The sequence below is a fragment of the Ochotona princeps genome, chromosome 2 (assembly GCF_030435755.1).
Source record: "Ochotona princeps isolate mOchPri1 chromosome 2, mOchPri1.hap1, whole genome shotgun sequence".
In the NCBI taxonomy this organism is placed as follows: domain Eukaryota; kingdom Metazoa; phylum Chordata; class Mammalia; order Lagomorpha; family Ochotonidae; genus Ochotona; species Ochotona princeps.
In genome coordinates this window covers 72,479,841-72,506,406 of record NC_080833.1, presented here as the reverse complement: position 1 = coordinate 72,506,406, position 26,566 = coordinate 72,479,841, and the positions used below count along the sequence as shown (strand labels likewise).

The following is a 26,566-nucleotide window of genomic DNA, read 5'->3' as shown; positions in this document are numbered from 1 at the left end:
GACACTCAGAGTCCTCAACAATATACTAAAACAACAAATATATCTAACCCAGTCTGTTCATCTATGAAATAAAAGTCATGTTTTCCAAACATTTGGATTCACTTTAATACTCCAGATAAGTTGTGATTTGTTACTTCCCACCTTCTGTTCAAATCCTCTGTGCTTGGAATGCACTTTGACCATTTCCTCTTGCCAACATTTAGCCATACCAAAAAGGGTGCTTTATTTGTAAATTCCCTTCCTTCTGTTCTTATCCAGAGGTAATCTATTCTGCCCTTGTTAATACAGTTTTCTTTTTATTCTCTTACAGAAAATAAGCATTTACCTTATTCCATTTTACTGAATTTTGAGTTCCTTAGTGTACATTATTCACATTTGTATCCTTCGCAACAGTTAGCACAGGACCTATTATAAAAACAAATAAATTCTTAATTGTGTTCTCACCAACTAATCTTAAATATATTAGAAAGCATGATTTATGACCTAAACAAGAATTTGTTTCAGCAGAGTTTTGGATATATTCCAATATAAAGTTTTATTCTATGAGGTTAGCTTTTCAATATCATGTCCACAGATATTTTAAGTTACTGTAATTTTTAGACCACTAACTGCTATAACAAATCTAAAATTCTTAGCATGATAGATTTTTTCTTATGTTTGCAGTGTAATGCTTATTGTAAATGCCCTCTCCTGCACAATGATTAATAATCCAGGCTCCTTTCTTGTGCCTTCTCCTCCCTGAATTAATTGTCACATGTGGTAAAAGAGAGCAAAGATAAATGCTTGTTTACTATGTAAATTTTCAATGTTAAGGTAATGATTGCAACAGTTGTCTGCTACTAACTTTTGGTGCAATAGAAAACAACTTTGATGTATCAGTGATTTATCATCAACAGGCACTTATGGGTGTGTGTACAGTCTGATCTCCTGTGAGTTGTCTGTGGTTCTGTGATATGTCAACTGCATCCTGAAATCTGGGGATAAGGAGCAGTATGTATCTTGGACATGGTTAGTCTCATAGCTGACCAAAAAAATATATATTAAATAAGAAATAGGGCCAATGCTATGGCATAGAAAGTTAAGCCACTACCTGTGATGTATTTTGATTTAATCCTGCTTGTCTGTTTTAACTTTTATTGCCTATGCTTCGGGGACCCTTTTGTGGAAGGTTTTATCTATGTCTGTGTCTTACCATTTCCTTAACATTCTCCTCGAGTAATTTGATACCAGATTACAGATTTAGAACCTTGATCCATTGTGAATTGGTTTTCACATCATGTATAAGGTAGCAGTCTTGTTTCGTATTTTTGCATGCAGAGATTCAATTTTCCAAACACCGTTGTTGAAGATACTGTCTGTTCTTTCCTGAATAGTTTTAGCTCATTTGTCCAAAATTAATTGGTTGTAAATGAATGGATTGAATTTTGTGAATTTTATTCAGCTCCACTGGTTGACATGTCTATTTTTATTCTAGTATCAGCCTGTTTTGATTGTTATATCCCTGTAGTGTACCTGGAAATTTAGTATTGTGCTGATTCCTTCTTTGTTTTCATTGTTTAAAATTGCTCTGACTACTCGTGGTCTTTTGTTTTTTCATCTTAAATTTTAGGATTGTTTTTTCTAATCCTGTGCAGAATATCCTTGATATTTTGACTAGGATCACATTGAACCTTTATGTAGTACAATTTGATTATATTAATTCTTCCAGTCCATGAGCATGCTAGGTTGCTCCATTTTTATCCATCTCTCTTTTTCTATTTCTTTCATGTAATGTTTTACAATAATCATTGCAGAAATCTTTAACATGCATAGTTAATTTTGTGCCAAGGTATTCAAATTATTTTTCTAGCTTTTGTGAATTAGCCTGATCTTACTTTTTTTTCCCTAAAACAGATCACTGTTGGTATTTAAGAATATCATTGCTGGAGGATTATACTATTGTAATGATATGGGGTGAAAACAGTGCAGTAGAGGCAGAAAGCTGAAAATGAAAGATGAAACTCCTGAATGTATGGAACTGTATCATGAAATTTTTTTGAATTTTTTTATTTTAAAGAATACTGCTGATTTTTCCATGTTGATTTTATATTCTGCAACATTGTCAAATTCTCTTATGAGTTATGATATAATAATCTCTTAGTGAAGTCTTTTGGATCCCATAAGCAAAAGTTCATGTCATCTGCAACCAGGGATAACTGGACTTCCTTTTTTCAGTTTATAGCATTTTAATTTCTTTTTCTTGCCTAAGGGCTTTAGTTAAAACTTTGAGGCATATATATATTTTTTAAAATTTATTTATTTTATTGGAAAGGCAGATGTACAGAGAGGAGGAGAGACAGAGAGGAAGCTCTTCCATCCGATGAATCACTCCCCAAGTGGCCGCAACGGCCGATGCTGCGCCAATCCGAAGCCAGGAGCCAGTAACTTCTTTCCGGGTCTCCCACGTGGGTGAAGGGTCCCAAGGCTTTGGGCCGTCCTCGACTGCTTTCCCAGGCCACAAGCAGGGAGCTAGATGGGAAGTGGAGCTGCTGGGATTAGAACTGTCGACTATATGGGATCCGGGTGCATTCAAGGTGAGGACCTTTAGCATTACGCTATCGTGATGGGCCCTAGTCCTATATTAAATGATGGTGGTAAGAATATGCACCTTTCTCTGGCTTTGGATCTTAGCAGAAATGTTTCCTGCTTTCTCCCATTTTGGGCTGTGGTGTTGTCATATCTTGCTCTCACTGAGATATTGAGATATACTACTTCAGTACTCAATTTGCTTAAGGTTTTTATTATCAAATATTATTGTACTTTTGTCAAATGCTTTCTCTACATCTATTGAGATACACAAGTTTCTTGTTTGTCAGTGTAATGTATTATGTTTATTGGTTTGCATATGTTGAATTTTCCTAGCGTTTCTAGTATAAATATCACTTGGTTTGGATGGATGATATTTTCCTGTATTATTAGATTCTGTGTGCAAGGTTTTTGTTGTGCATTTTTGTGGCTATGTTCTTTGAGTGTATTGATCTACAGTTCTCTTTATTTGTTGTATCTTCCCCTGATTTTGGAATTGAAGTAATTCTAGTTTCATAGAATGAGTTTGGAATGACTCCCTTCCTTTCAGTTGCTTCAGTAATTTTAAGAATAAGGATTAGTTGTTTTTTAAGAGTTTACTACAATTTAATAGTGAAGATTTCCAGTCCTGTGTTTTTCTTTGCTGGGAGTCTCTTTATTACCACTTCAATCTCAGTCTTGGTTATTTTTATATTCAGATTTTCTATGCCTTCATGCTTCAATTTTGGTACATTGTGTGTGTTCATATATCCGTTTCTAATTTGTTGGCATAAATAAAAATTGCTAGTAATTTTCTGTATTTCTGTGTTATCAGTTGTAACAACTCCTTTTTAATCCCTGATTTTAATAATTTGGGTCGCATCCCTTTTTTAGTTAACTGGGAAAAATGTTTATTTTTAATTGTTTCATAAAATCCATCTTTTCATATCTAGCACAGTTACGTATCATCTTGTTACGCTGCCATCACCAGTGTAGAGACAAGAATGGCTGATGGCACTGGGTCTTCTCTTCTCACTGCTTTATGGAGGCTGTCTCAACATTTTGTTCTTAAAAGTTTTATCCATGTTGTTGTATGTAGGTATTATCTGTAAATTTAAACTAGTGTTTAATTTTCTTCATTTTATAAATAGACTTCAGTTTGTTTCCATATAATAAACTAGATAATTCTATTGTGTATTTAAATAATGCTTCAATAACTGTATTTATGTATGCCTGTTGATATTTAAATGTGAGAGCAGAAACCCCTATAAATAACTAGAAATGAAAGTGCTAAGTTGTAGGTTGAATGTATATTCTGTTTTATTATGTACAATAAAAGCTCTCCAACGTGACTATACAACTATGTATTTCTTCCTGTGATGTTACACTTATTGTGTTATCATATTTAGTTAGGCTTTTTATTTTTATTTATTTGTTACTTTTTTTTATTACAAAGTCAGATATACAGAGAGGAGGAGAGACAGAGAGGAGGATCTTCTATCCGATGATTCACTCCCCAAGTGAGTCGCAATGGCCAGTGCACGCCGATCTGAAGCCGGGAACCAGGAACCTCTTCCGGGTCTCCCATGCGGGTGCAGGGTCCCAAGGCATTGGGCCGTTCTCGACTGCTTTCCCAGGCCACAAGCAGGGAGCTGGATGGGAAGTGGAGGTACCGGGATTAGAACCGGTGCCCATATGGGATCCCGGGGCTTTCAAGGCGAGGACTTTAGCCGCTAGGCCACGCCGCCGGGCCCTAGTTAGGTTTTCTAAAGTCTCACAATAGCACAGGGGGCCATTCTCAATATATGTTGTGCAAATTTTTTTAAGTTTCATCAGAGTTGAATTGACTTTCATTATCATGAAGGCTGATAAAGTTCATGGTCTGTCATTTGCAAACTAAAGTTCTAGTCCAAATTCATGGGCCTGAGACCTGAGGAGCACTAGTGTCGTTTCTGTTCTGCATCCAAAACTTGAGAACCAGAATTGCCAGTGGTCTCAGTCTGAAAGAAAAGAATGCTCTATGCATCAAAGAACAGATTCTTTGCTTTGCTCTTCAGTTCGATTTAGTCCTTCAACAGAGTAGATGATGTCTAACTACATTTAGTTAAGAAAGTCAGCTTTACTTTTAGTTTACATTTTCAAGCTAAAGTTACCCAGAAACATACACCAAGAAATTATGTTTAAACAAATATCTAGACAGTTCTATGGCCCAATTACTTTGACACATAAAATTAACCTTTGTAAGTCTAGCTTTTGTCAACTTGACATTTAAATACACCTCCATAGATCACATTTAATGCCTGAATAAATGTAATAGCAACATCATAATTCTGCCTAACCTGATACAGCTATTTTGCAAACAATCTAAAACTGTAACCTGCCTCCCTAGATGAGGAGATAAAATCCTTCAGTGATATTTACTTTTCTCCTTTTTATATCCTGTACCTTAAATGCTGTTACAAAAAATAAACTTATTTTTTATGCAACCTTATATAACCTTTTTATAATCTTAAATACTAGAATACAAAGTCAGTAAAGCTTATATGATAAAGGAGTAAGAGTTAAGAAAAGAAGTTTGCTACATAAGCACCCCTACACACAAAATATATTCATAATGAACTAGGGAGGAAATATTAGTAACAATCAAAGTCATCATTTCTATAACTGATCACATGATTATTGTTCATGTTAAACTACCTTCTCCCACGACCAATTCTCTATGCCCTTTTATTTCAGCTAGCAGTTTTGTTTCTTATGTGCATTACTTGATAGGGTGTCACAATGGATTTTTTACCTTTCTCCCTCCCCAAAAGTCCCCTGTTGAAATCCTAAGCACAAATGTGATGGTATTAGAGGGTGGGATGCCTAGGAGCTAATTATGTCATGAAGGCTTTTGTCATCTTCATCTGTCAGGTAGGAAGCAGGTCTTCAGCAGACCCCAAATGTGTCGGTGCCTTGATCTTACACACTCGGACATCCTGAACTATGATAAATCAGTTCTTGCTGAAACTTCCCTGTCTGTGGTATTTTTGTGATAGCAGTTGAATGAACAAAGAAATGTGTGATTCAAACCTTCATGTGTGAAGGTTTGGAGGCATGAGCAGTGAGAGTTTTGATTGCTGTATAGTTGTATCATTTTAGCAGTATTATGACCATGTTATTGTATTTATTTGGAACATTAAATGTAATTTGAATATTATTTTAATATGTAATCAATATAAATAATCATTAGATATTTCACATATTTATAGAAATCTGCAGAGTATGCTCTGTCATTTACATTTACGGTTCTTTTCAAATTAGACTAGCCACGTGTCAGGCAGTCACATGAACTTGGACTAGCCGCATCTCACATAGCCACTTAAATGCATACAAAATACTTTGACTCATTGACTCAATCACTTGACAAGCTGCCTAACTCATGTGTCAAAGGAGAATCATGATATCATTACCTATAGTGGTTGTGAGGATTGAATCAGGCATGCCAGATATGGATACAGTTGTATTCCATGCATTAACTTTGGTTACAGTCAACATAACAAGCTGTTGATCATTACCCATTGCTCTCTAAATACTAGCATATGTTATTGTATGAAAATCTCACTAAGCAGGATCTTTGCCTAGTAGCTGTTGGAAAAGGAAGTAACTTCCTTCTGATTGAGGACATGTCGAAAGGGATTATGGCCATGTTGTATGCCCTTTGCTGTTTTGTTGCTGTTCTTTTTTTTTTTCTATAACTTGAAGGAGGAATAACAGATGCTCTGTAAAGAGTATCTCTGAGCTTCTGTGGACCTAAATGAGCGCTACTGATTGTCTTTGTCCACTTAGAGTATATCAAAAGCACTTCCTCATGGGCTGTTCTGCTTGCAGCACTACTCCTCCCATCTGGGCTTGGCTGACTGGACTCATTTGGTTCTTTAGCTCTCAGGCTACAAAATTTCCCTCATCCTCTTTGCTGAAATAACTTACCTCTTTTTTTTTCTCCATTTCAGCCTCACGATTGCTTCATTGATGAACTTCTACCAAAATTTGTCGTTATTCTATTTTTCTCTAAGTCACTTTTTACTTCTGTTTTGCCAGACTATTTGTATTATGAAAACAGGACGTGCATCTACCTAGCTCACTAATGAAACCCTAGCAACCAGTACAGGCCAGGCACAAAATAAGCACCACGTGTTTCTGTTAGTTGAATGAAGTTGAAATTGAATTGAAAACATAGTAATTACAGGTGATTTAAGACCAATATGCTATAATAACAATTAAACACAGATGCATTCTTGTTTTTTATTTTCCCTACCTACTCCGCCCCCCAGGGACCTGTTGGCTTACCTGGAGAAGTTGGCATAACTGGAAACACTGGTGAAAAGGTATATTCATATTTTGTTTTATAATAAGGATTCTGAACCTAATTCAAAGAAGAAGCTTTCATACAGCAAGCTATGTTAATTAGAAATTATTGATATCTCTAACATGTTACTTTACTGTATCCTTAAGTATATTAAAATATAGCTAATTCTATACATGATTCTAATTTTAAAGGGACAAATACTCTGTTAAAAGATGTGGTATGCAAGAATGAATGTATGACTAGAAAAATATTATTTAAATCAAATTTTTGTGGTCAAGCCACTCTCCTGTAGGAAGGTTTTGAAAGAGAAAAATGTTATCATTTTACCTTTTATCTTGTCTATCTCCCACTCAAGTACCTATTCTATTCCCAATTCTTAATGCTCCCTTAATGTAGAATATTCCCACCTCTTCCCTGTGTTCTTTAAAAACCAAACTGTTGGGCCCAGCGCAGCAGCCTAGTGGTTAATTCTTTATTTTGCATTTGCTGGAATCCCATATAGGCACCAGTTCCCGTCCCAGCTTCACTTTATTTTATTTGTTTGTTTGTTTGTTTGTTTATTTATTACTATTTTATTATACAGTTCCATACGCCCTGGGATTTTCCCTACCTACTCCCCAAAGCACCTCCCCTGAGTTCTCCAAAATCATTACAACAGTATCCAGCTCCACTTTCCATTTGGTTCCCTGCTTGTGGCCTGGAGAAGCACTAGAGGATGGTTCTGGAAGACCTAGAAGAGCCTCCAGCTTCAAATCAGCTCAGCTCTGTCCATTGCAGCCACTTGGGGAGTAAACAAAAGATCTTTCTCACTGTCTCGCCTTCCCTCTGTGGGCTACCTTTAAAAAAAGATGATTCACCTGAGTTTCAGCTTTATGAATTGTCCCAGATTCTCTTCTTGGATTTAGGCAAAGATCATATAGTTTAAAATATAGATATTCCCAAGGTATTCATCTCCTTTTAAAAATATTAGTAGCTCATACTTGTCAAATGCCAAACGTTCACTAAACTAGGTGATTTACTTGCATTATCTTGTAGCCATTCCCACTTAAAGAACTTTAACAAATGATGCCAGCTCAGTTTTAGTCCTAATCCATGATTTTTAGCTTTATCGTTTTAATAAGTGTTAGCAGTTTTCCCTTTAAAAGTTATCTAAGGAGTATTTGTAAGTTGTTAAATGCTTGGCAATTTCATGGTAAAAATATAGATTTATACCTTGATATAATTGAAATTAGGATGAGATACTGTATCATATGTGATACTAACTTACCACCGCATGGCTTAACATCACTCTTCATTCTGTTGTGTTTTTAAAGGGAAATCGTGGCAGTCCAGGGCCCGTGGGTCCCCAGGGAGAAAAGGGTGCTATGGTAAGAGCTCAGTGATTTGAAAAAATAATACTTCCCAAAAAAACACAGTGAAGTTATCTTTCCAAAGATGGAATTGCCTGTACTGGAATTTAACTGAACAGAAAATGTTATTTTGTAATAAAACTTCACTGAAGTTTGCTTCTAAACTGATGTATCTTCTAGAAAATGCTAAAAAGCATATAAATGAGATGGCTTATTCAAAGTATGCTGTAGTTTCAGGAGAAAAATTATACCACGGCACATTAGCAAGAAACAGATGAAGAAATACTACCTTTTCTTCTACAGCTCATCATTTATTTATGCAACATGTGTCTTCATTTCTCTTCCACTTTGCTGCCGTGTTATAAGTTTTTGATATATAGAATCTCAGAACACAAATTGATCTTACTCCCTGGTGTGTTGAGATCATTGACAAATTTATATCTGGCATTCCCCCTTTTTCTAACTGTATTAAATAATTCCTTAAAAAAGTAACTGGAATTAACATTATCTACTAAAGAAACTTCCTTTCAGAATACATATTATAATGGATTTCATTATATTATGTAAAATTTATTTTGTTGCTCTTAGTTTTAACATGACGAAAGAGCCTTGCAAGGTTTATTTACACCTTGATTTTTAGTTATCTCCAGCTCTGTGTACTAAGAAATTTAGACTAATAAATTTCAGCAACTCTTACTTTTCCTAAGGCATGTTCTGAATCAGTATTAAAAGGCAAAAACTGTGCTGTCCATCTGAAATGTAACAGGCTTGAGCGCTTATAAGCATATGTATTTCTTAAGCACAGAATTTCCTAATCTTTCTGAAATGGATCTTGTTTCAAAACCTACTACATAAGAAAACAAACTACAGAAAGATGAAATGAATGTTCTCTTTTAAATAGGCTACAGCATGTAATGCTGGATGGCAATTTCTTTTTCCCAGCAAAACTCTTCTAATAAATGTTTGCTCACAAACAAGCTAGTTTAGATAGATAGATAGATAGATAGATAGATAGATAGATATTTCTATGTTCTATCCATTTCCAGAATGATAGATAGATAGATAGATGGATAGATAGATAGATATTTTATTTCTGTGTCCTAGGCCTCTCTGTAAGAGAGGAACATCATATCAAATTATCCCTTTTATTACTGTTTACAATTTACTGGTTTGACTTTAGTGAAAGTATATAGATGTGATGGAGCTTTTATTTCCTTCAAACTTTTCTTAAATTGTAGGGATATCCAGGTCCTCCTGGGATTCCAGGACCCGTGGGTCCTTTGGGATTACCTGTAAGTATAGAAACTATTCTAAGGCACATTTTGCAAAGTTTAATTTCATTTAAATCCATTCCCTTTTGTTATGCTTTCATAATTTTATCAAAGTAAGTCATGTATAAGCTAATGGAAAATGCTTCTCCCAGTGTTCTGGGATACACCATGATAGCTTGAGTTTGCCCATCTCTGCTTGTAGACTACATGTTTTCTTCTTTTATCACTCTGTGTGTGTATTCCTCTTGAACACTATGTGAGAAGTGAATATTAAACTCTTGCCCTGTTTGGTTCAGACCGTAAACATTTCCAAATAGGAGAATATTTCAAAATCAGAATATTAGTGGAGAGCTCTGGTATTTGAAAATTAAAGAACATTTTTAAGGGAATGAATCAATTTCTTTTTAAAACTCTGCAGGAAAATGAGAATGTAATAAGAAACTTTATGACTGCTATTTTGATAACATTCTTGAGAATCCTACCATTGCTTTTGCATTTTTAACTTTTGTAGGGTCCTGTGGGGGCAAGAGGACCACCTGGTAGTCAAGGTCCTAAAGGGCAAAGGGTAAGTCATTTAACGAGAAATAGAACGTGTAAGTAACGATGTGTTCAAGGAGCATCCATAACTTCTAAAATTAGCTTTAGGAATTGTCAGACTTTGTTTGGTTTTCATTACATTAGATTATCTACAATAAATAAAACATGACTAATAATTATCTTTACTAATGAAAACATACTTTTCTATTTTAATTATTACATAGATCACTAACCCACACAGAATTATTTTTAAACATCTAAAAAATGTGCCTCTACTTACTTGAAAGGCAGAAAGATAGAGACATGAGCAATCAAGATTATCTGCTCTGCTGCCTCATTCCCCAGATGCCCTCCACATTCGGGGCTGAGTTGGACTGAAGCCGGGAGTCAGGAGCTCAATTCATCTCTCCCACATGGGCTGCCAGGATCCAACTATTGGAGCCATGTGTCCCAGGGTGCACATTAGCCAAGAACTGGAAAGTGCTGAGGCACTCTGATATAAAGAAGACAAGTGCTCCAAACAGCCTCAGACAGCTAATCCAGAGTCTTCGGTCCTAATCACAATTCCTATTAACCTTTCAGAAGTACAAATCTGTAGACCTTTAAATAAATTACTTTTCAGAGCACACATACATAAGAAAGAAATGTAACACATGACCAACAAATCCAAGAAATGGAGTATAAACAAAAAAGGTGAAAAATAGTTTATTAATTATAAATCAGAATTGTTATTCTTTACTAATTATGCATATAGTATTAAGTGGAAAAAATAATCTCTATATTGCCTCTTAAATAGTTCAAATCCTTGAAAAAGACAAGTGCTGCTATTTATTGCATGCCTTTTCACATTCTAAGCAATACGAACATAACATTCCAGGAAGAGGGTGTTTTATTTCATGAAGAAACCAGGGCTCAGAGAGTTTAAGTACCTGCTTGTTCTATAGACAGGGAGAGAAATGGCCCAACCAATACTGAAACCTTGGTTGCATGTCTGCCATAATAAGCCCATGCTTTTTTAATACCACAAGGAATATTAGGGAATTTTTAAGATTAATATGAACATGTGGGTTTTAAGGATTCTTTCTGTTGGCTTCACCTTGATTTAAATTTTACTTCTAAAAGAAAAAATAATTTTAAAATGTTTGAATCTGTCCTCTGATAGAGATTTTAAAAAAAAAAAAAAAAACTACATCTGCCAGGTCTCAAATGAGAGAAAGACGTTAGGAATTCACAATTTGAAAATGCTTTAAACTTCATGTCCTATTTTTTTGGAGAAGATTGAAGAAAGAAAGTTTATACTAATATTTCTCTTCTGAAAATTGGCTGTCCTTTCTGGATTACAGATTTGCAGTCTAAAAATAACCTTGTAGGCATAAATGTGATTTAGGCCTTGGTAGCCTAAATGAGATTTAAAATAAAATAAAAATGGTAAATGATCTGTATTTAACTGTTATTGAGTGGTTTACTTGTGCTAAGATTCAATACTTGGTCAGGTTGAAGATTTTTTTTTTCAACTTTGTATGAATCATACTGGGAAAGTTCTACTAATTTTATGACAAGTGAAAAAAGAAATCTTTATTTGTGCCTTTCTAATTATATAATTTAGGTCTCATTGACTATCTAGGCAGAATCTGACAGTACATGGTGAACCACTTGCTATCTCGTAAGTCAAGGGAAGTTCTTTTGTTTTGTGGTCTTCTAGCCTCACCATGACCCCGTGTAGGTTATTACTCTGCTGATTTGTCGTCAATTCCCAGCTCCAAGATGATCTGTTTTCCTCTCATTCTCCAAATCTATTACAGATTCCCTCTCAAAAGGACTTCTCATAATTTTTAAACTTTCCACATGATAGTTTCTAAATAAAGAAGTTTTCTAAATAAGGCTTTGCTTTTTAAAAATAAGGTGGTTAGGGCATTTCTTAACAGAATAGTTTAGACAACCAATGAACATTGACTATACAAAAAAAAAAAAAAAAAGAGGGGGAACTGCAATACAGAAGTAAAATTTGGTCACTTCCTGCTTTGGGGAGTGAACCAGAAAATTGCAGTTAGTCTCTCTCTCTTACCCCTCCCATCTCTACTTCTCAAATAAGTAATTTTTTCTAACTAGAAAATATTTTCTTCCTTCAAACCTGTTATTCTAGACCTCTCATTCCCAATGATTCTTGCTCCCCCAAAAGAGAACATTCGTCTCCTTGAGATAAATGGAAAAGCTATGTGTCTGTGGATTTCTGTACCCAAATTTCCCCAGACAACCCAAAGGCTGAGGCAGTCCATATTTGCAGTACATCTGAATTCTGTGCACACATGTGTGTCTCAGTAGGCTGAAGGAGAAGCTCTGCCATAAGCACATTTGCACTGTGACCACAGGGAGAACCTTTCCTAAGACTAGCGCTCTTATACCGTCATGGCTCATAGGGTCATTCTCAGGAATCTTCCTATTTCAACCCAACATACTTTCCTTCTGCCATCCATTTATAATTTCCTGATTTCCTGCAATTTGTCAGATATTCTACCAGAACAACAGAGGATTTAAGATTAATGCTCCTTTGGGTCTAGACCACATGGAGTTTAGTTTCATGGTTTACAGTCTAGTGGCTTTTTGAAGTGCCATGCTCTACTGACATTTTCCATTACATTCAAAAACTTCATGTAACATTGTTCTGTCATCCAAAAGAATAGCATAAATGCTTTAGTATCATGAAAGTTTTTTCATTTTGTGAAGGTTATGTAATTTATATAGCTAAGAAAAGGACATGATTGGTAAGTAATAGCATTCTTAAAGATTCTTCATTGGAGCTTCATTAGAGCACCACTGTAAAGTATTATTTGTCATATAAATTCTGAATTTTGTTTCCACCTGCTGTGTGTATCTGAAAAGTAATCAAGTTAAGTAGTTAAATATACTAAATCTAATTAAGATAATGCACAAAATTGTGGCTCTTTTGTAGGCAATACAAGCTAGCCAACTCCGTACTCCAGTATCAGGACAATATTTTATCTGTTCTGAAATTAGGCATCAGCACACCATCAGGGGTTGCTCCTCCCACTCCCATTTAACTCTTCATGGTAGGGAAGCTGCTCTTAGATCTCTCCAGTATATACTGCTGTGTTTAGCTGCCTCCTAAACAGGAGGGATGACACATGGAACAAAGCTTAACTCATCAGTTGAGCCTTTGATCATAAGATACCTTAAAGTGTCACTCTTTCTTCAGAAGGGTGATACCAAGACTTATATTTGAGGAAATGTTTGTTCTGACTATGCTCCTTAAGATTTGAATGGTATAGAGGCAGAAAATGTAACTGCCAGCAAGAAATGTGTAATGTTTTTAGGTTTTCTGTGGCAGAAGAAAATGGAGAGGACTATAGGAATTCTGAATGTTGGCCCCTTTAAGGAAATGCAAAGTGTAGCAGAGAAAATGACCACCTGTAATACGCTGCTTGTAAATCTAGAGCTTCCCAAGTGACAAGGCAAAGCTGCCTCTACAATTTCTTCTCCAAAAATAAAATTTATCTCAAGAAAGGAATCAAAAATTTCCCCCTGAAATCACTAATAATGTTAATTTTTGTTTAAGGGAATATTTTGCTCCAACTGTGTAAATCAAGAGCCAGAAAATATGGCTTGACATAATTGATTAGGCATGTGAATAATTTAAAATAAATAAAAGGGATCAAATAGATAAACATGGTTAAAAGGCAATATAAATATACCGAGCTCAACTTACAGAAACATTTATTCTGTGAATAAGGGCTGTTGCCATCTTTCATAGATACTTATCCCATTATTTGTTCTTCCATAGGTCATAGAAATGGGGCTGGAGTTCTTATAGAAATCTTTCTAAATAAATGAGCATGCAGTTTGTGTCAGTGTTTTGGTTCATCTCAGGGTTTGGGCTTTTGATTTTAGCATTTATATGAAGTGCCAGTATTATTTCCTCTCCGCTAATGCATGTGGAATTGAAAAGCTCATTCGTGAATTTGGTTGGCTCAGATTGTTGCCCACAGCTCAAGTAACTGTTACTTTAGGTAGCATGTTTACTTTTTAATCCCTGAGCTACCAGGATTTTGCTCTACCTTTAATAATGCATTAATAGCTCATTGTGGTACAGTTTAGCTTTGCTAAGACAATAGAGAAAAGCTCATCTTCTTCTATTTAGCCAACATGCTTTAAGAAAATAACATTAGATATCCATGGGCTATCTTAAGGCAGTTATTCAAATAAATAAATAAACAAACCTACTTTACACTAAAGTAGGTGCCTCTTAGTTTTCTTAAAGCCATATCCTAAAATGTATTTTGTCTTCTGTGAGAATTATCAGAATGAAACTCAGGGATACTGGATGTGGGCTTTGAGGTGCAGCAGGTCAGGGCTCTACTTGGGACACACACACATCTCATAGCATATGAGCAGCTCAATTCCCTGCTCTTCTACTTTGGATACAGCTTCCTGCTAACACGCCTGGGAAGAGAGCAGATAACCCTTGGATTCTTAACACCCACGTAGGGAATTTGCATAAAGTTCCCAACTTGTAGCTTTGGCTAAACTAGCCCTAGCTGTTGCAGGGACTGATCCACCAGATGAGAGAGATTTCTCTCTCTGTCTATGCTGGGACATGGGCATCCAAATCACCCTCTTAACCATGCGGACAAAGGCCCATCCATCTATAGTATTTTAGAATGTCAACAACTCACTCATGTTTTGACTCTCTCAGCCTTCTAATTATGTTACTCAAAAAAATTAACATCATTTAAGGGATGTTTTCACTTAAAACTTTAGAGTAATTGTTCAATTATTTCTCTTTTTTTATCTTCTGTTATTCAGTTAGTAACTATTCCAAGCACATGCCACTTCCAGAGCTCTATACTTGCTGTTTATTCTGTGACAGTGATCTTGCCCTTGTCCTCTGCAATCCAGCCTCCTTCAAATATCTCTCTACATGTTTCTTTAAAGAGACTTCCCAGATTACTGTACAACAATATTCTCCACCTAAGATACTCTAGTCATTTCACCGTCTTTCTTTTTCTTCATCATGCTTATCTATTTTTATTTTTGTTTTATTCTTAAATTTATAAAAATTTGTTTCTATTTTGAATTTTATGGTACAATTTCATAGGCTTTTGATTTTTCTAATTCCTCCCCAAACTCCCAGCCCCTGACTGATTTTCCAATATTATTACAGTAGAATAGTCCTTCCTAAGGAGTTGTAAGTCCATCAGTCTGTTATTTAAGTGTTCCCTGACATTGCTGACACAAACAATACCAAACAACCCAGCTTCCTATTATCAAGATATATCCAACACTTTCAATGGTTGTCCATCTTTGCTTTGGAAGTAGAGATGTATACTGTATTGTATCTTCACATCTGGATATGATAGTCTATTATACATTCCCTTAATTAAGAAGCTATGAAATAAAGTTAACGACAACAACGATGTTAAAACAAAAAATCGACAACACCGTGGAGTTAAATAACATGCTACTGAATAACCAATGTGTCGATGAACAAATGAAAATGAAAACAAAAAAGCTTCTTGGGTAAAATGATGCTACTGTGTGATGTATGAGTCAGTCAAGAATTTAATAAGAGAAAAGAAACTATTTGGAAGAAATGAAAGTAAGAACAAAAATTTCAAAAGCTATTGGTTGCAGGAAAAATAGTATTGAAAGGGCTATTGATCCTATAATTTGAATGAACTTTGCCTTGTATCAGAGAAAATATATAGTAGTTGTCCTTCTGGAATGGGCTTATTTCACTGAGCATAATGGTCTGCAGTTAGGACCATCTAGTTGCAAATCGTATAGTTTCATTCTTTTTAATGGCTCAGTAGTATTCCATGGAGTAGATGTATTACAGTTTCTTTAACCACTCTTCTTTGGATAGGCATCTGGGTTGTTTCCTTTTCTTTTTTTTTTTTTTTTCTGTTGTCAATTGTGCTGCTCTAAATACAGGGTTACAGATCCCCTTCTCATATGCAGTTTTTCATTTCCTTTGGTTATGTTCCTAAGAGGAGGATACCTGGGTCATACGGCAGGTTTATTTGGAGTTCTCCAAGCACTCTCCATACTGATTTCCATAGTGGTTGTACTAACCTAACCTCCCACCAGCACTGAAGGAGGGTACCTGTCTCCCCACATCCATGCCAGCAGATGTTATTAATAGAGTTCTGAATGTAGGCTAACCTCACTTGAATAAGGTAGAACCTCAATGTGATTTTTATTTATATCTCCCTGAGAACTAGGGAGTCATCTTTTCATATATATGTCTGTTAGCCATTTGAATCTGTTCTTTTGAAAAATGTCTGGTTCTCGGATGAGCTCACACATCTATAGCCAACTAATCTGTGTCAAGAAAACTGAAAACAATCCAGGAAAAAGCCTGATCTCTTCAGCAAATGCTGTTGGACAACTGAAAGCTGCCTGCAGAGGTAAGCAAGGCCCCACCTGCCACAGTATACAAAACTCAGCTCTAAATGGATCAAGGACCTAAATCTGCACCCAGAAACCATCAAACTATTAAAGGAAGACATTGGAAACACTCTCTGGCATATAGGAATGGTGAAACACTTCTTGGAAAAGACAGTCAAAGCCAAAATAAACAAATGGGACCACATCAAGCTAAAAAGCTTCTGTACAGCAAAGGAGATGATCAACAATGTGAAGAAGCAACCAACAGAATGGGAAAAAAATTTGTACACTACACAACTGCTAGTGGACTAATAATCAGGATTTACAAAGAACTTCAGAAACCCAAGGACAGTTAAAAAAAAAACCTGTGGCAAAATGTGGGAAGGAAATGAACAAATATTTTTCAGACGTAATTATTCTTTAATTTTATGTAACAATTTGCTTGTTTAAGAATGCAAAGCTTTTCTTTTCTCCATATCAGGTTCTCTGGGTTTAAGATAACTTATGTTTTGTAATAGGCACTCAGTAAATGCCTGTTAATTGAATAACCCATTACAAAAATTACTGACCTATTAAATAAGTCCATTCTCCCTTTAATTTGACCTGCATGGTCTTGCACAGTAGGATTATGATTTTTTTTCTTAGTCTTTTACTGGAAAATATGACAGCAAAGGAATTTCGGAGGCAAATTATGGAGTGCATTGAATGCAGATTTAAACGGCTAAGGTCAGAGCTATGGCTTTAACTTTCATGGAACCAGTGGAACTTGAGCTCCTCAAACAGTGTCCCCTCCAAATCCATGAATATACCCAAGAGGATCAAGCAATGAAGCTGTCTTAAGAGTATACAAGCTGAGAGTGTTATAAAAGTAAGCATCTTATAAGAATACAAAGCTAAAACAAAGCTTCTCAGCTCAAATGCAGTGCAAAGGTAGAACAGTGGAGCCCAGTAGCTTACTTCATATCAATGTATTGTGCTGTGAAATATGTAATGACTATGCTGCAGAAATCATTAATGGTTCCCTATTGCCTCCTGCTATAAGTACAAACTCCTGTCTGTGCCTTTTAAGTTCCAATATTCCTTTCTGCACTTACATCTTCATATTTTGCTACATACAATAAGTAGTAAATTACTTTTATTTAAATGCCTTTAATTTTTCTGCACATTCTTCCTGTGCTGTCCTCCTATGTAAAGTCCATCCCTTTGTAAACAAACCCCTGAGAGCTTGAGCACCACCTACTTCAGTATCTTCATTCTTTGTGTTTTATCTCTTTTATATAACTATAATATGTATGTAAATCATATTTTCATTCTAAAAGACTCACAATGAAGAATTTTTTTCATGATTTTCTATTCTCATATCACATTAAATGTAAGTGTATAGTTCATTTAGAAGCTGTAGAATTAAATTAAGCTCCTTAAAATGAAGCTTAATTTTGAAGAACCTTATTTAGGCAGTATAGCTTTTCTGTTGTTTTTTTTTCTTTAAAGAAAAACTTTTGTATCAAATTACTGAATGAATATAGAACAGTTTCAGCTATACATGGATATATCTGGCATCTCCTGCCCCTGTCCTCTCCTTGCATGCAGGGCCAAGCAGGTCCACAGGAGGTACGATGCATTAAACACTTGTTTTCTTATAATGCGACCAAAAGAGCAGCATTTTTAAAATGTGAACCTTTAAAAGACTGCTAAGACATATCAGACACTTTTAGATTAGAGTTGTTCTTAGAATAAATCCCCATGGACACATTACTTCAAGAACAAATTTGTATTATTACCACCTCAATAACTTCCTGAGGTAAGTTTTTTTGTCATCTGACTAAACAAAGAGCTTGTTGACTAAAGAAGGATAAGGTATAATCTGAGAATTTTTAAAAATGGAAGAAAGGAACATTTGAAATTAACAAGACTGTTTCCACCTGTAGGGTCCAAGAGGCCCGGATGGCCTTCCAGGGGAGCAAGGTGTGCAAGGTGCCAAGGTAATCATTGGTTTCCCCATTTCAAAAGAATTAAGTTTTGTTGAACGTGTATGTCTTCCCTGTTCAGAGAATGAAATATTTACCTAACAAATGATGGTACTAAATTTTTTCTTTGTCTAAGTGTGAAACATCTGTGAAACTTTTACAACACATACAGAAATAATTTCTTCCTAATTTGGAGCTCTAGAGTTGTTTCATTATTGTGAGTGTATGCTAACCTGAGTAATGTGTGAAACCATAATTCAGATTCATATTTATTCATCTAGTCCTGATACTTTGTTAGGGTGAAAAGGGAGATCAAGGAAAAAGAGGTCCTCCTGGTCTTACCGTAAGTAATTTTAAAAAATTAAAATTTTCAAATTTCACATTAAAATCTTCCCTGATTCCCCCTGCTGTTTGGGAGGATCTACTTGATGTAAGTGTTGTTTTCTTGTTTAGGGTAAGACTGGAAATATTGGAGAGAGAGGAATTCAAGGAAAATCAGTAAGTATAAAAATAGACTGCATAAAAATTGTACCCTCTTTGGGATAGGGTCGCTTACATAATACTTTGGGATATTTTTGACAAATAAAAATGTTATATACCTACATATTGTCTTATACTATATGTTTTGAAATTATTATCTGCTTTATTCCCTAACACATTGTTTAGTATTTAATGTGTTAGGATAAGAAAGCATCATTTCTTTTATTCCTTGAAGCATTGTTTTAGTTGAGCAAACTGTTTACCTATTTGAGGCCTTCTTTGTGCCCATTTATACTGGATATATAATGGTGGGTTTAATCATTACTTGATGATATCTATGAGAAGTTTGTTTTTCTATAAAGTCCATTTCAAAAACACAATTCAATATATAAATATAATGTAACATTAATAAAACTACTACACCAGGAAATTCTTTTAAGCCTCTTAGTTTGCCTTGACATCAACTAGAGTGCTCTTTAGTTCTTCCATGGGATAACAGACTTTCTCATGGTACCAATCTTAAGAGTGCTTAGTATTTTATAATAGCTGTTTATCGAAATTACAGTTTTTTCCTTAACAGGCAACAAGTTCTGTTGGCTATAAGATCATTAAGTAAAGGATAAAATATTAATAAAAGTGAAGGTACATATATATTCATATTTTCCTATTTACAATTCTTGCATATATGGGAGCACATAACTGTAGATGTATGGGAATCTTTAATTTCATTAGGAATCATAGTTATGAACGGCATTTTAATTATCACATACTTGCACATTAAGGTTATTTAACATAAATAAGTCACAGGTGAATAAGATTAAATGTTTTAGCTATTACAGTGATTGTCAGTGATGTGACTGCATTTGCTTGTCCTCTGAAATCTGCTGCCCCCTGCCTGTTGTTTATCAGAATGTCAAACTGGTCAAACCTAAGAAAGAGATGACTATGATCAGGGAAAGAATTTGTTTGTGGCATTGCATTATTAACTAAAATGATATTCAAAGACAGTTCCTTGATCATTAATATCCATCATCTGAAATTCTTTTATATCACTAAAAATGCTGCTTAGATCGATTTTAATTACTTTGTATACTATATGCAAAGTTAACATGATTCAGTGAGTGGAGAAATTCAGAGCTCCTCAAGGTCAGTATTCGCATTATTAAAAACATGAAACCTAGGGAAATAATTTGTTCATTTTGCACATGCTGACCTTTAGCATTTTTTTAAAGATTTATTTTTATTACAAAGTCAGATATACAGAGAGGAGGAGAGACAGAGAGGAAGATCTTCCATCCGATGATTCACTCCCCAAGTGAACCGCAACGGGCCGGTGCTGCGCCGATCCGATGCCAGGAACCAGGAACCTCTTCCAGGTCTCCCACGTGGGTGCAGGGTCCCAGTGCATTGGGCCGTCCTCTCCTGCTTTTCCAGGCCACAAGCAGGGAGCTGAATGGGAACCGGAGCCGCCGGGATTAGAACCGGCACCCATATGGGATCCCGGGGCGTTCAGGGCGAGGATTCTAGCCGCTAGGCCACGCCGCCGGGCCCGACCTTTAGCATTTATCTATATTTTCTTCCCATTAGGTGTATGTGATATTGGGGTTTGACTGCCTCAATCAAACGAAAGATACTAGAATCATTTTTTAACCTTGGCTTATGGCAAGCAAGAATCATAAATAAACTTGAAGAGTAAAGGTATCTTCGTGGTGGCGTGCATTGGATGTTAATTATGAATTTGTCATAGTTGTCAAAATACACTTAGCTCTACATCGGCTTGTCTCCTCCTGGACTGAATGTGAATTTTGGAGAACACAGTTAACAGTCAAGAGAAAAAAAAGACAGACAAGACCCAAAGATATGTATGATCCTTTAGAGTGTTGCCAGTCATCTAAGCACTAAAACCAGGCAGACATTGCTATACAATAAGAAGATCTCCTGGGGCTCAGATTGACTTTTACGCTAGGGCATAATCCTGAAAACTCCTTCGAAAACTCCTTAACGTTAATAAAAGTTAGCTGGCTTAGCTGTAAAATAGATGATACGATCTCCAAATGGTCACACTTTTATTTCCAGATATTGCTTGAAACTGGCAGTCCACATAATACTTGGTGGTCCAGATAAGCAGTAAAAGTACTTTTGTCTGTGGACAAGCCAGCACTGATTATTATACTTGCCATCTATCCTCACATTAGATACGACTGAAAGGAAGGAACAGAATGAAAGGCTGCAATGCTTTATAGTAAGATGGTAAAGCTCTGCTCACTGATTTAGTTTTTTGTGTTTTTTTATTTTTTTAATTATTTTTTAATAATCCTACTTAGTTGATTAGGGTACAAAGGGTCAAGGGCTACAGGGTGTAAGTGGGTAATACCATTGTTTCCACACTAATACTATCATTTTCCCTGTATCTGGGGTCAGGGGAGAAACAAAGGGAAAAGCCCGACCCAGCCTCCCACCCACCCTAGATCCCCAACGGGAGGCGCGCTCCGAGGGTCCTGCTTAAACAATTTTGATAGTTCATCAGTTCTGGATTGCTGCCAATCTCACCGTTCCAATTGCAATGAAATCTATTCAGAGTACACTGGTTGACAGTCTCTTCATTGTTAGGGTTCTAAGATCGGCAGTTCAGTTGGAGGGATCTCCAAAGCAGCTTCATCTGAGATGATCCCAGATCTGATTCTTGCATAAGTTTACTAGTATAGAGTCCAACACCGTCCATCACACCAATCAGCTTATGCACATGCTGGTCATTGCGATTACTGGGTCAGTTCTGTTTCCAGCCCTGTCTTCCTTGTGATCCAATGGGTGTTGAAGTCCAGCTCGATCCTACCCACTTCATACTCAGTCCTCATGCAAACCAGTGGGAGCTGCAGCCTAGTTGGGGCAACTCCCCATAACCCCCAACAGTTCTGCCCCCTACCCTGGTTCCCATGCTTGCCAGTATGTACCGCAGGCTTGTCAAATCTGTCCCACATCCCATTTAGCTCTCGCACATGTCAATGGGCATTGAAGCCTAGTTCAACCCAGCCAACCTACTATCCAGCCCACACACTTACTGGCAGGCGCCTTTCTGTACAGCCACCCCTGCCCCTGTACTGGTTTTCATGCTATCAAGTGAGAGTGATAACCCCAAGGAAGGTGCCCACTATTTCCCTTCTAGGCCGCACCCACTCTCAGATTATGCACTCTCCAGGTGGTTCTGGCATTTGACTTGACAGAATTAGCTCCCAGTGCCAGCCTCTACCATCTGATGCTGCGGCTAAGCCCAACCAACCCTCACCCACTCTAATTTTAGCTTGCACTAGTCGAAACAGTCAGCCCACCGTGGCCCTTCCCTTATCTAGCTCACATGAGGCCCACTGGCGTTATAGCCCTGCCTAGTCTGATCTGCCCCCATCCCGACTCACACTTTTCAATGGAAGTAGTTGTCCAGCAGGGGAGCCTACATTTCCCTGTAAGCGTTGCCTCCTCCCCCTGGTTTTCACATGTGCTGTTTGGGCGCTGCAACCACATCTGATATGGCTCATCTCACCTTGGCATTCCTTAGTGTGTACTGGTATGTGTCGCAACGAAACCTGGCTCAACCCACACTCTGTTCTGGTGCTTGGATTTGCCAGCGGGTGATGTGAACAGGTTCAGCCTGGTCTGCCCCCAACCCATGCCATGTGTATGCCAGTGGGATAATTTCTATTGCCCGTTCTGAGCTGTTTCCTATTGTGTTTCTTGCACTTACCTGCAGGGACTGTGTCCTGCCAGAGGAATTGTCCAGGCTCCTCCATCAGAAACTCTCCCAGTGCCAGATATCGCACATACCAGAGGGTCCATGAGCCAGCCCTACTCAGTTCACCTCCTGTCCTAGCAGGAACAGTGGCTTTTCCTGACTGGCCTTCAACCCAATCTGGTTCTTACTGTCGGATGTTTCAACCCAGCCACGGCTCTTCCATACCCCCAAAACAGCTCACACATGGTTCAGTAAGGGCTGAGACCTAGCCTAGTCTGTCACATATCTCCCCTGGTCCTTCAGAGCACCAGATGGTGTTGGAGTCTGGCCTGGCTTGGCGCTTCTAGTCCCAGTCCACAATTGTGCCAAGTGAGATTACAACCGTATCCTGATCAGAACGCAGTCCCAATTCCAGCCCATGCTCTCCTTGGTGGGAAACTCAACCCAGCTAGGGTGTCCCCTTAGCTCCCCAACTGGGCCTATTCCCAGGCTTAGATCATGTGCATGCCAGTGGTTGCTCTGACTCAGCTTGGCAGAGCCCCTCACCTGTCCTGGCCCCTTAAATGCTGTGGCTTAGCGTCCCTGTCTCACGCAGATCAGTAGGTGCAAGGGCCTACTCAGCATGACCTGTGCTCCAACCTGATTTCTGATGTTTCTTGTGAGTTAAGGTTTGTTTGGCCCTGCCCATTCTGCCGCCTTCCAGTTGCAGCCTGGCCCACCCCACATCTTGTTTTAGGATTAACATTCAGGTGCTGCTGCCTTGACCTGCCCTGACTGTTGTGGATTCCTACAACCGTGAGTGATGGCAGGTGGGATGGTCACACCTAGCTTAGTCCATCGCAACCCTAGCTTGCGAGCTAATGAGGGTGACTTGTGCTTCCACAGGGTTGGGCCCACACAACTCCACAGAGTTTACCCCCAGACCAAGTTCTCTCATATGCTAGATAGTGTCTTGACCCTGCCAAATGTGATCACTCCACCACTCCACCACCCAGTTGGGTAATGGTACCTAACCCTGCCAAAGAGGCCCCCATCCATAGCTTTGTGGCAGGCTGGTGTGTGGCGATCAGTGATGTTCTATGCTAACAGCCCATCTCTGGTTTCCTAATTGGGTTGGTGAATCTGTCTCTTCCGAATTATCTTCTGGATACTTCCCTCCAAACCACCAGCCTCAGTCCCCACGCATGCCTGAAACTTTCATGACCCTGTCAGTGGGTATCCACCAAAATTCACTTCTCACCAACACTAAAACTAGCCTTATTCATGGGTGTCCCCAGGCAGCAACTACATATCTTAAAAACCCCAGAGTTTGCCACCGGGCGGCCAGCAAGCAAAGCCTGGCAACTCTTGGTGCACTGGTCACCCTGGGGGAAGCCACAGACTCGTTCACTGCCCTCCTGCAGTGTCTTTGGCATGAGTCCCCAGAATTGGGTCCGACCCGGCAGGTGACCCCCCACAGCCGCCACACTGCAGGGAGCTGCAGTTGCCCCTAACCTCAAACCTCGAACCCATCCCCCACTGATTTAGTTTTTATAAATTAGGAAACAACTTAAAAAGTTCGTACATTACCGATTTCCTAATTAGGTGTTCTAACAGTTCATGAGAAGGAATATGAAAAAATTCTAGCTATGATTTTTTTTTATTTCTCTATTTATCCTTTATTTCTGTCAAAATTTTGTTTCAGATATTATCCATTTCTGTTCTAAGTATTTTCACGTGTCTGATTATTATGTCTGACTTTTATTATATAAAAAATTGTTTTTCTTCTTGGTACTATTGTTTTGAAATTCCTTGACCTGTTATTAACCTGGAATCTTTCTGGCTGCTTCCTTTTTGCCTATTGGCTTTTTCTTAAAATTACTGATTTAAAATCAATAATGTAAGTGAAAGAAATTTGCAACCGTGCAGGTTCATTTGCCAACACTGTACTTTACACTATAATAGCTTGTGTGTTATATACATATATAAGGGAGATTCAAAAATTAATGAAATTGGGCCCAGCGGCATGGCCTAGTGGCTGAAGTCCTCGCCTTGAACCCCCTGGGATCCCATATGGCCGTTGGTTCTAATCCCAGCAGCTCCACTTCCCATCCAGCTCCCTGCTTGTGGCCTGGGAAGGCAGTCGAGGACGGCCCAGAGCACTGGGACCCTGCACCCGCGTGGGAGACCCGGAGGAGGTTCCTGGTTCCCAGCTTGGGATTGGCACGGATCGGCGCGAATCGGCACGCACTGGCCCGTTGCGGCTAACTTGGGGAGTGAATCATCGGATGGAAGATCTTCCTCTCTGTCTCTCCTCCTCTCTGTATATCTGACTTTGTAATAAATAAATAAATCTTTTAAAAAAATTAATGAAATTGAAAAATGTTTTATTTATATGTAAAAGTATTTTGAAATTCAAACATAGATTTTTTTTTTTCTTTATTGGAAAGCCGGATATACAGAGAGGAGGAGAGACAGAGAGGAAGATCTTCCATCCGATGATTCACTCCCCAAGTGAGCTGCAACGGGCCGGTGCTGCGCCAATCAGATGCTGGGACCAGGAACCTCTTCCGGGTCTCCCACGCGGGTGCAGGGTCCCAAGGCTTTGGGCCGTCCTCTCCTGCTTTCCCAGGCCACAAGCAGGGAGCTGGATGGGAAGTGGAGCTGCCGGGATTAGAACCGGCGCCCATATGGGATCCCGGGGCGTTCAAGGCGAGGACTTTAGCCGCTAGGCCACGCCGCCGGGCCCATAGATTTTTATAATATGTGTTTTTTATGAGTTTTCGCTCAGATACAATTCACGAGTATGATACACCCTTTATCCTTTTGTGCCTTACCCACCCTTCTCCTTCTCTTTTCCTTTTATCTCTCCTCCTTTCCTTCCTCTTTCTCCTTTTCTTACTTTATCCTTCCTTTCATTTTAATTTTTCAGATTACATATTTTAATTTACATTACAAAGAAGGTTCAATTCTCTATTAACTAATGAGTTCAAAAAGTAAAAATGTAAAAAAGCACTAATTCAGGAGGAATATAGTCAAGAAGTAAAATGATTGAAAGTGTTTGGTAAAGTTACAGTTTGTGTACACAATGACTGGGCTGAGAAAGAAATTGTAGTATCAGTGCCGTTTACAACAGCTACAAAAAAAGCTAAATACTTTGGAACAGATTTACCAAGGATATAAAAATCCACAATAAGAATTATTAAATAATAACAAAACAAACAGATAATGGCACATACATAAAAGGAAAAATCATCCATTTTTATGAATTGGAAGATTTAATATCAGCAAAATGTCCTATCTACCCAAAGTAATTTATAGATTCTTTACCAATTTTTTTCTCAGATTCAGAAAAAGTGCTTAAATTTATATAGAAGCACTAGATACTCAGCATAGCTAGAGCCATCTGAAGCAACAAAACAAAGGTGAAAGCATCACAATATCAGCTTTGTAGACACACTGCAGCCTGCTATTGGCACCAAAATAGATATATGGACCAACGGAACAAAAGAGAAATCCCAGAAATTAATCCATGCAGCTACAACAAGCTAATCTTTGACAAATGAACTAAAATCAGTTTCTGGATAAAGGGAACATTCTCTTCAATAATTAATTTTCCAGTTGAGAAAATTTTATCTTCCAGTGCGGAAGTTCGAAGCAAGAGTCTTATTTTACATCCTAAAAAACAAACAAAAAAATCTTCAACTAACAATGAATTGATTATCCAAATATATTACTTGATTTAATAATTTAGTAGAAGAAAACATCACGGAAACTCAAACAAATACCTGTATACTCCTGTACAGAGCAGGGCAAAATGTAGTACAGGTAATGTAGTCCTCATTCAATATATTTCAGACTAGGAGTTTTTAGATTTTCAAATTTTTAAAATATTTTGAATATATTTAATTTTGAATATATATTGTGAGATATCTTAAGAGCTTCAAGTCTAAACACAAAAT

The 26,566-nt window shown here is 37.5% G+C and overlaps 1 protein-coding gene across 2 annotated transcripts in view; it reads left to right on the top strand.

The window, feature by feature from the left end:
• COL24A1 (collagen type XXIV alpha 1 chain) overlaps positions 1–26,566 on the top strand; it is a 339,546-nt gene that overhangs the window by 198,810 nt on the left and 114,170 nt on the right. For both annotated transcript variants that reach the window (XM_058658790.1, XM_058658792.1), the window contains 7 exons: positions 6,858–6,911; positions 8,206–8,259; positions 9,480–9,533; positions 10,024–10,077; positions 18,383–18,436; positions 18,720–18,764; positions 18,875–18,919. In XM_058658790.1, the coding sequence (XP_058514773.1) occupies positions 6,858–6,911; positions 8,206–8,259; positions 9,480–9,533; positions 10,024–10,077; positions 18,383–18,436; positions 18,720–18,764; positions 18,875–18,919 (360 nt within the window). The remainder of the gene's footprint in view (positions 1–6,857; positions 6,912–8,205; positions 8,260–9,479; positions 9,534–10,023; positions 10,078–18,382; positions 18,437–18,719; positions 18,765–18,874; positions 18,920–26,566) is intronic.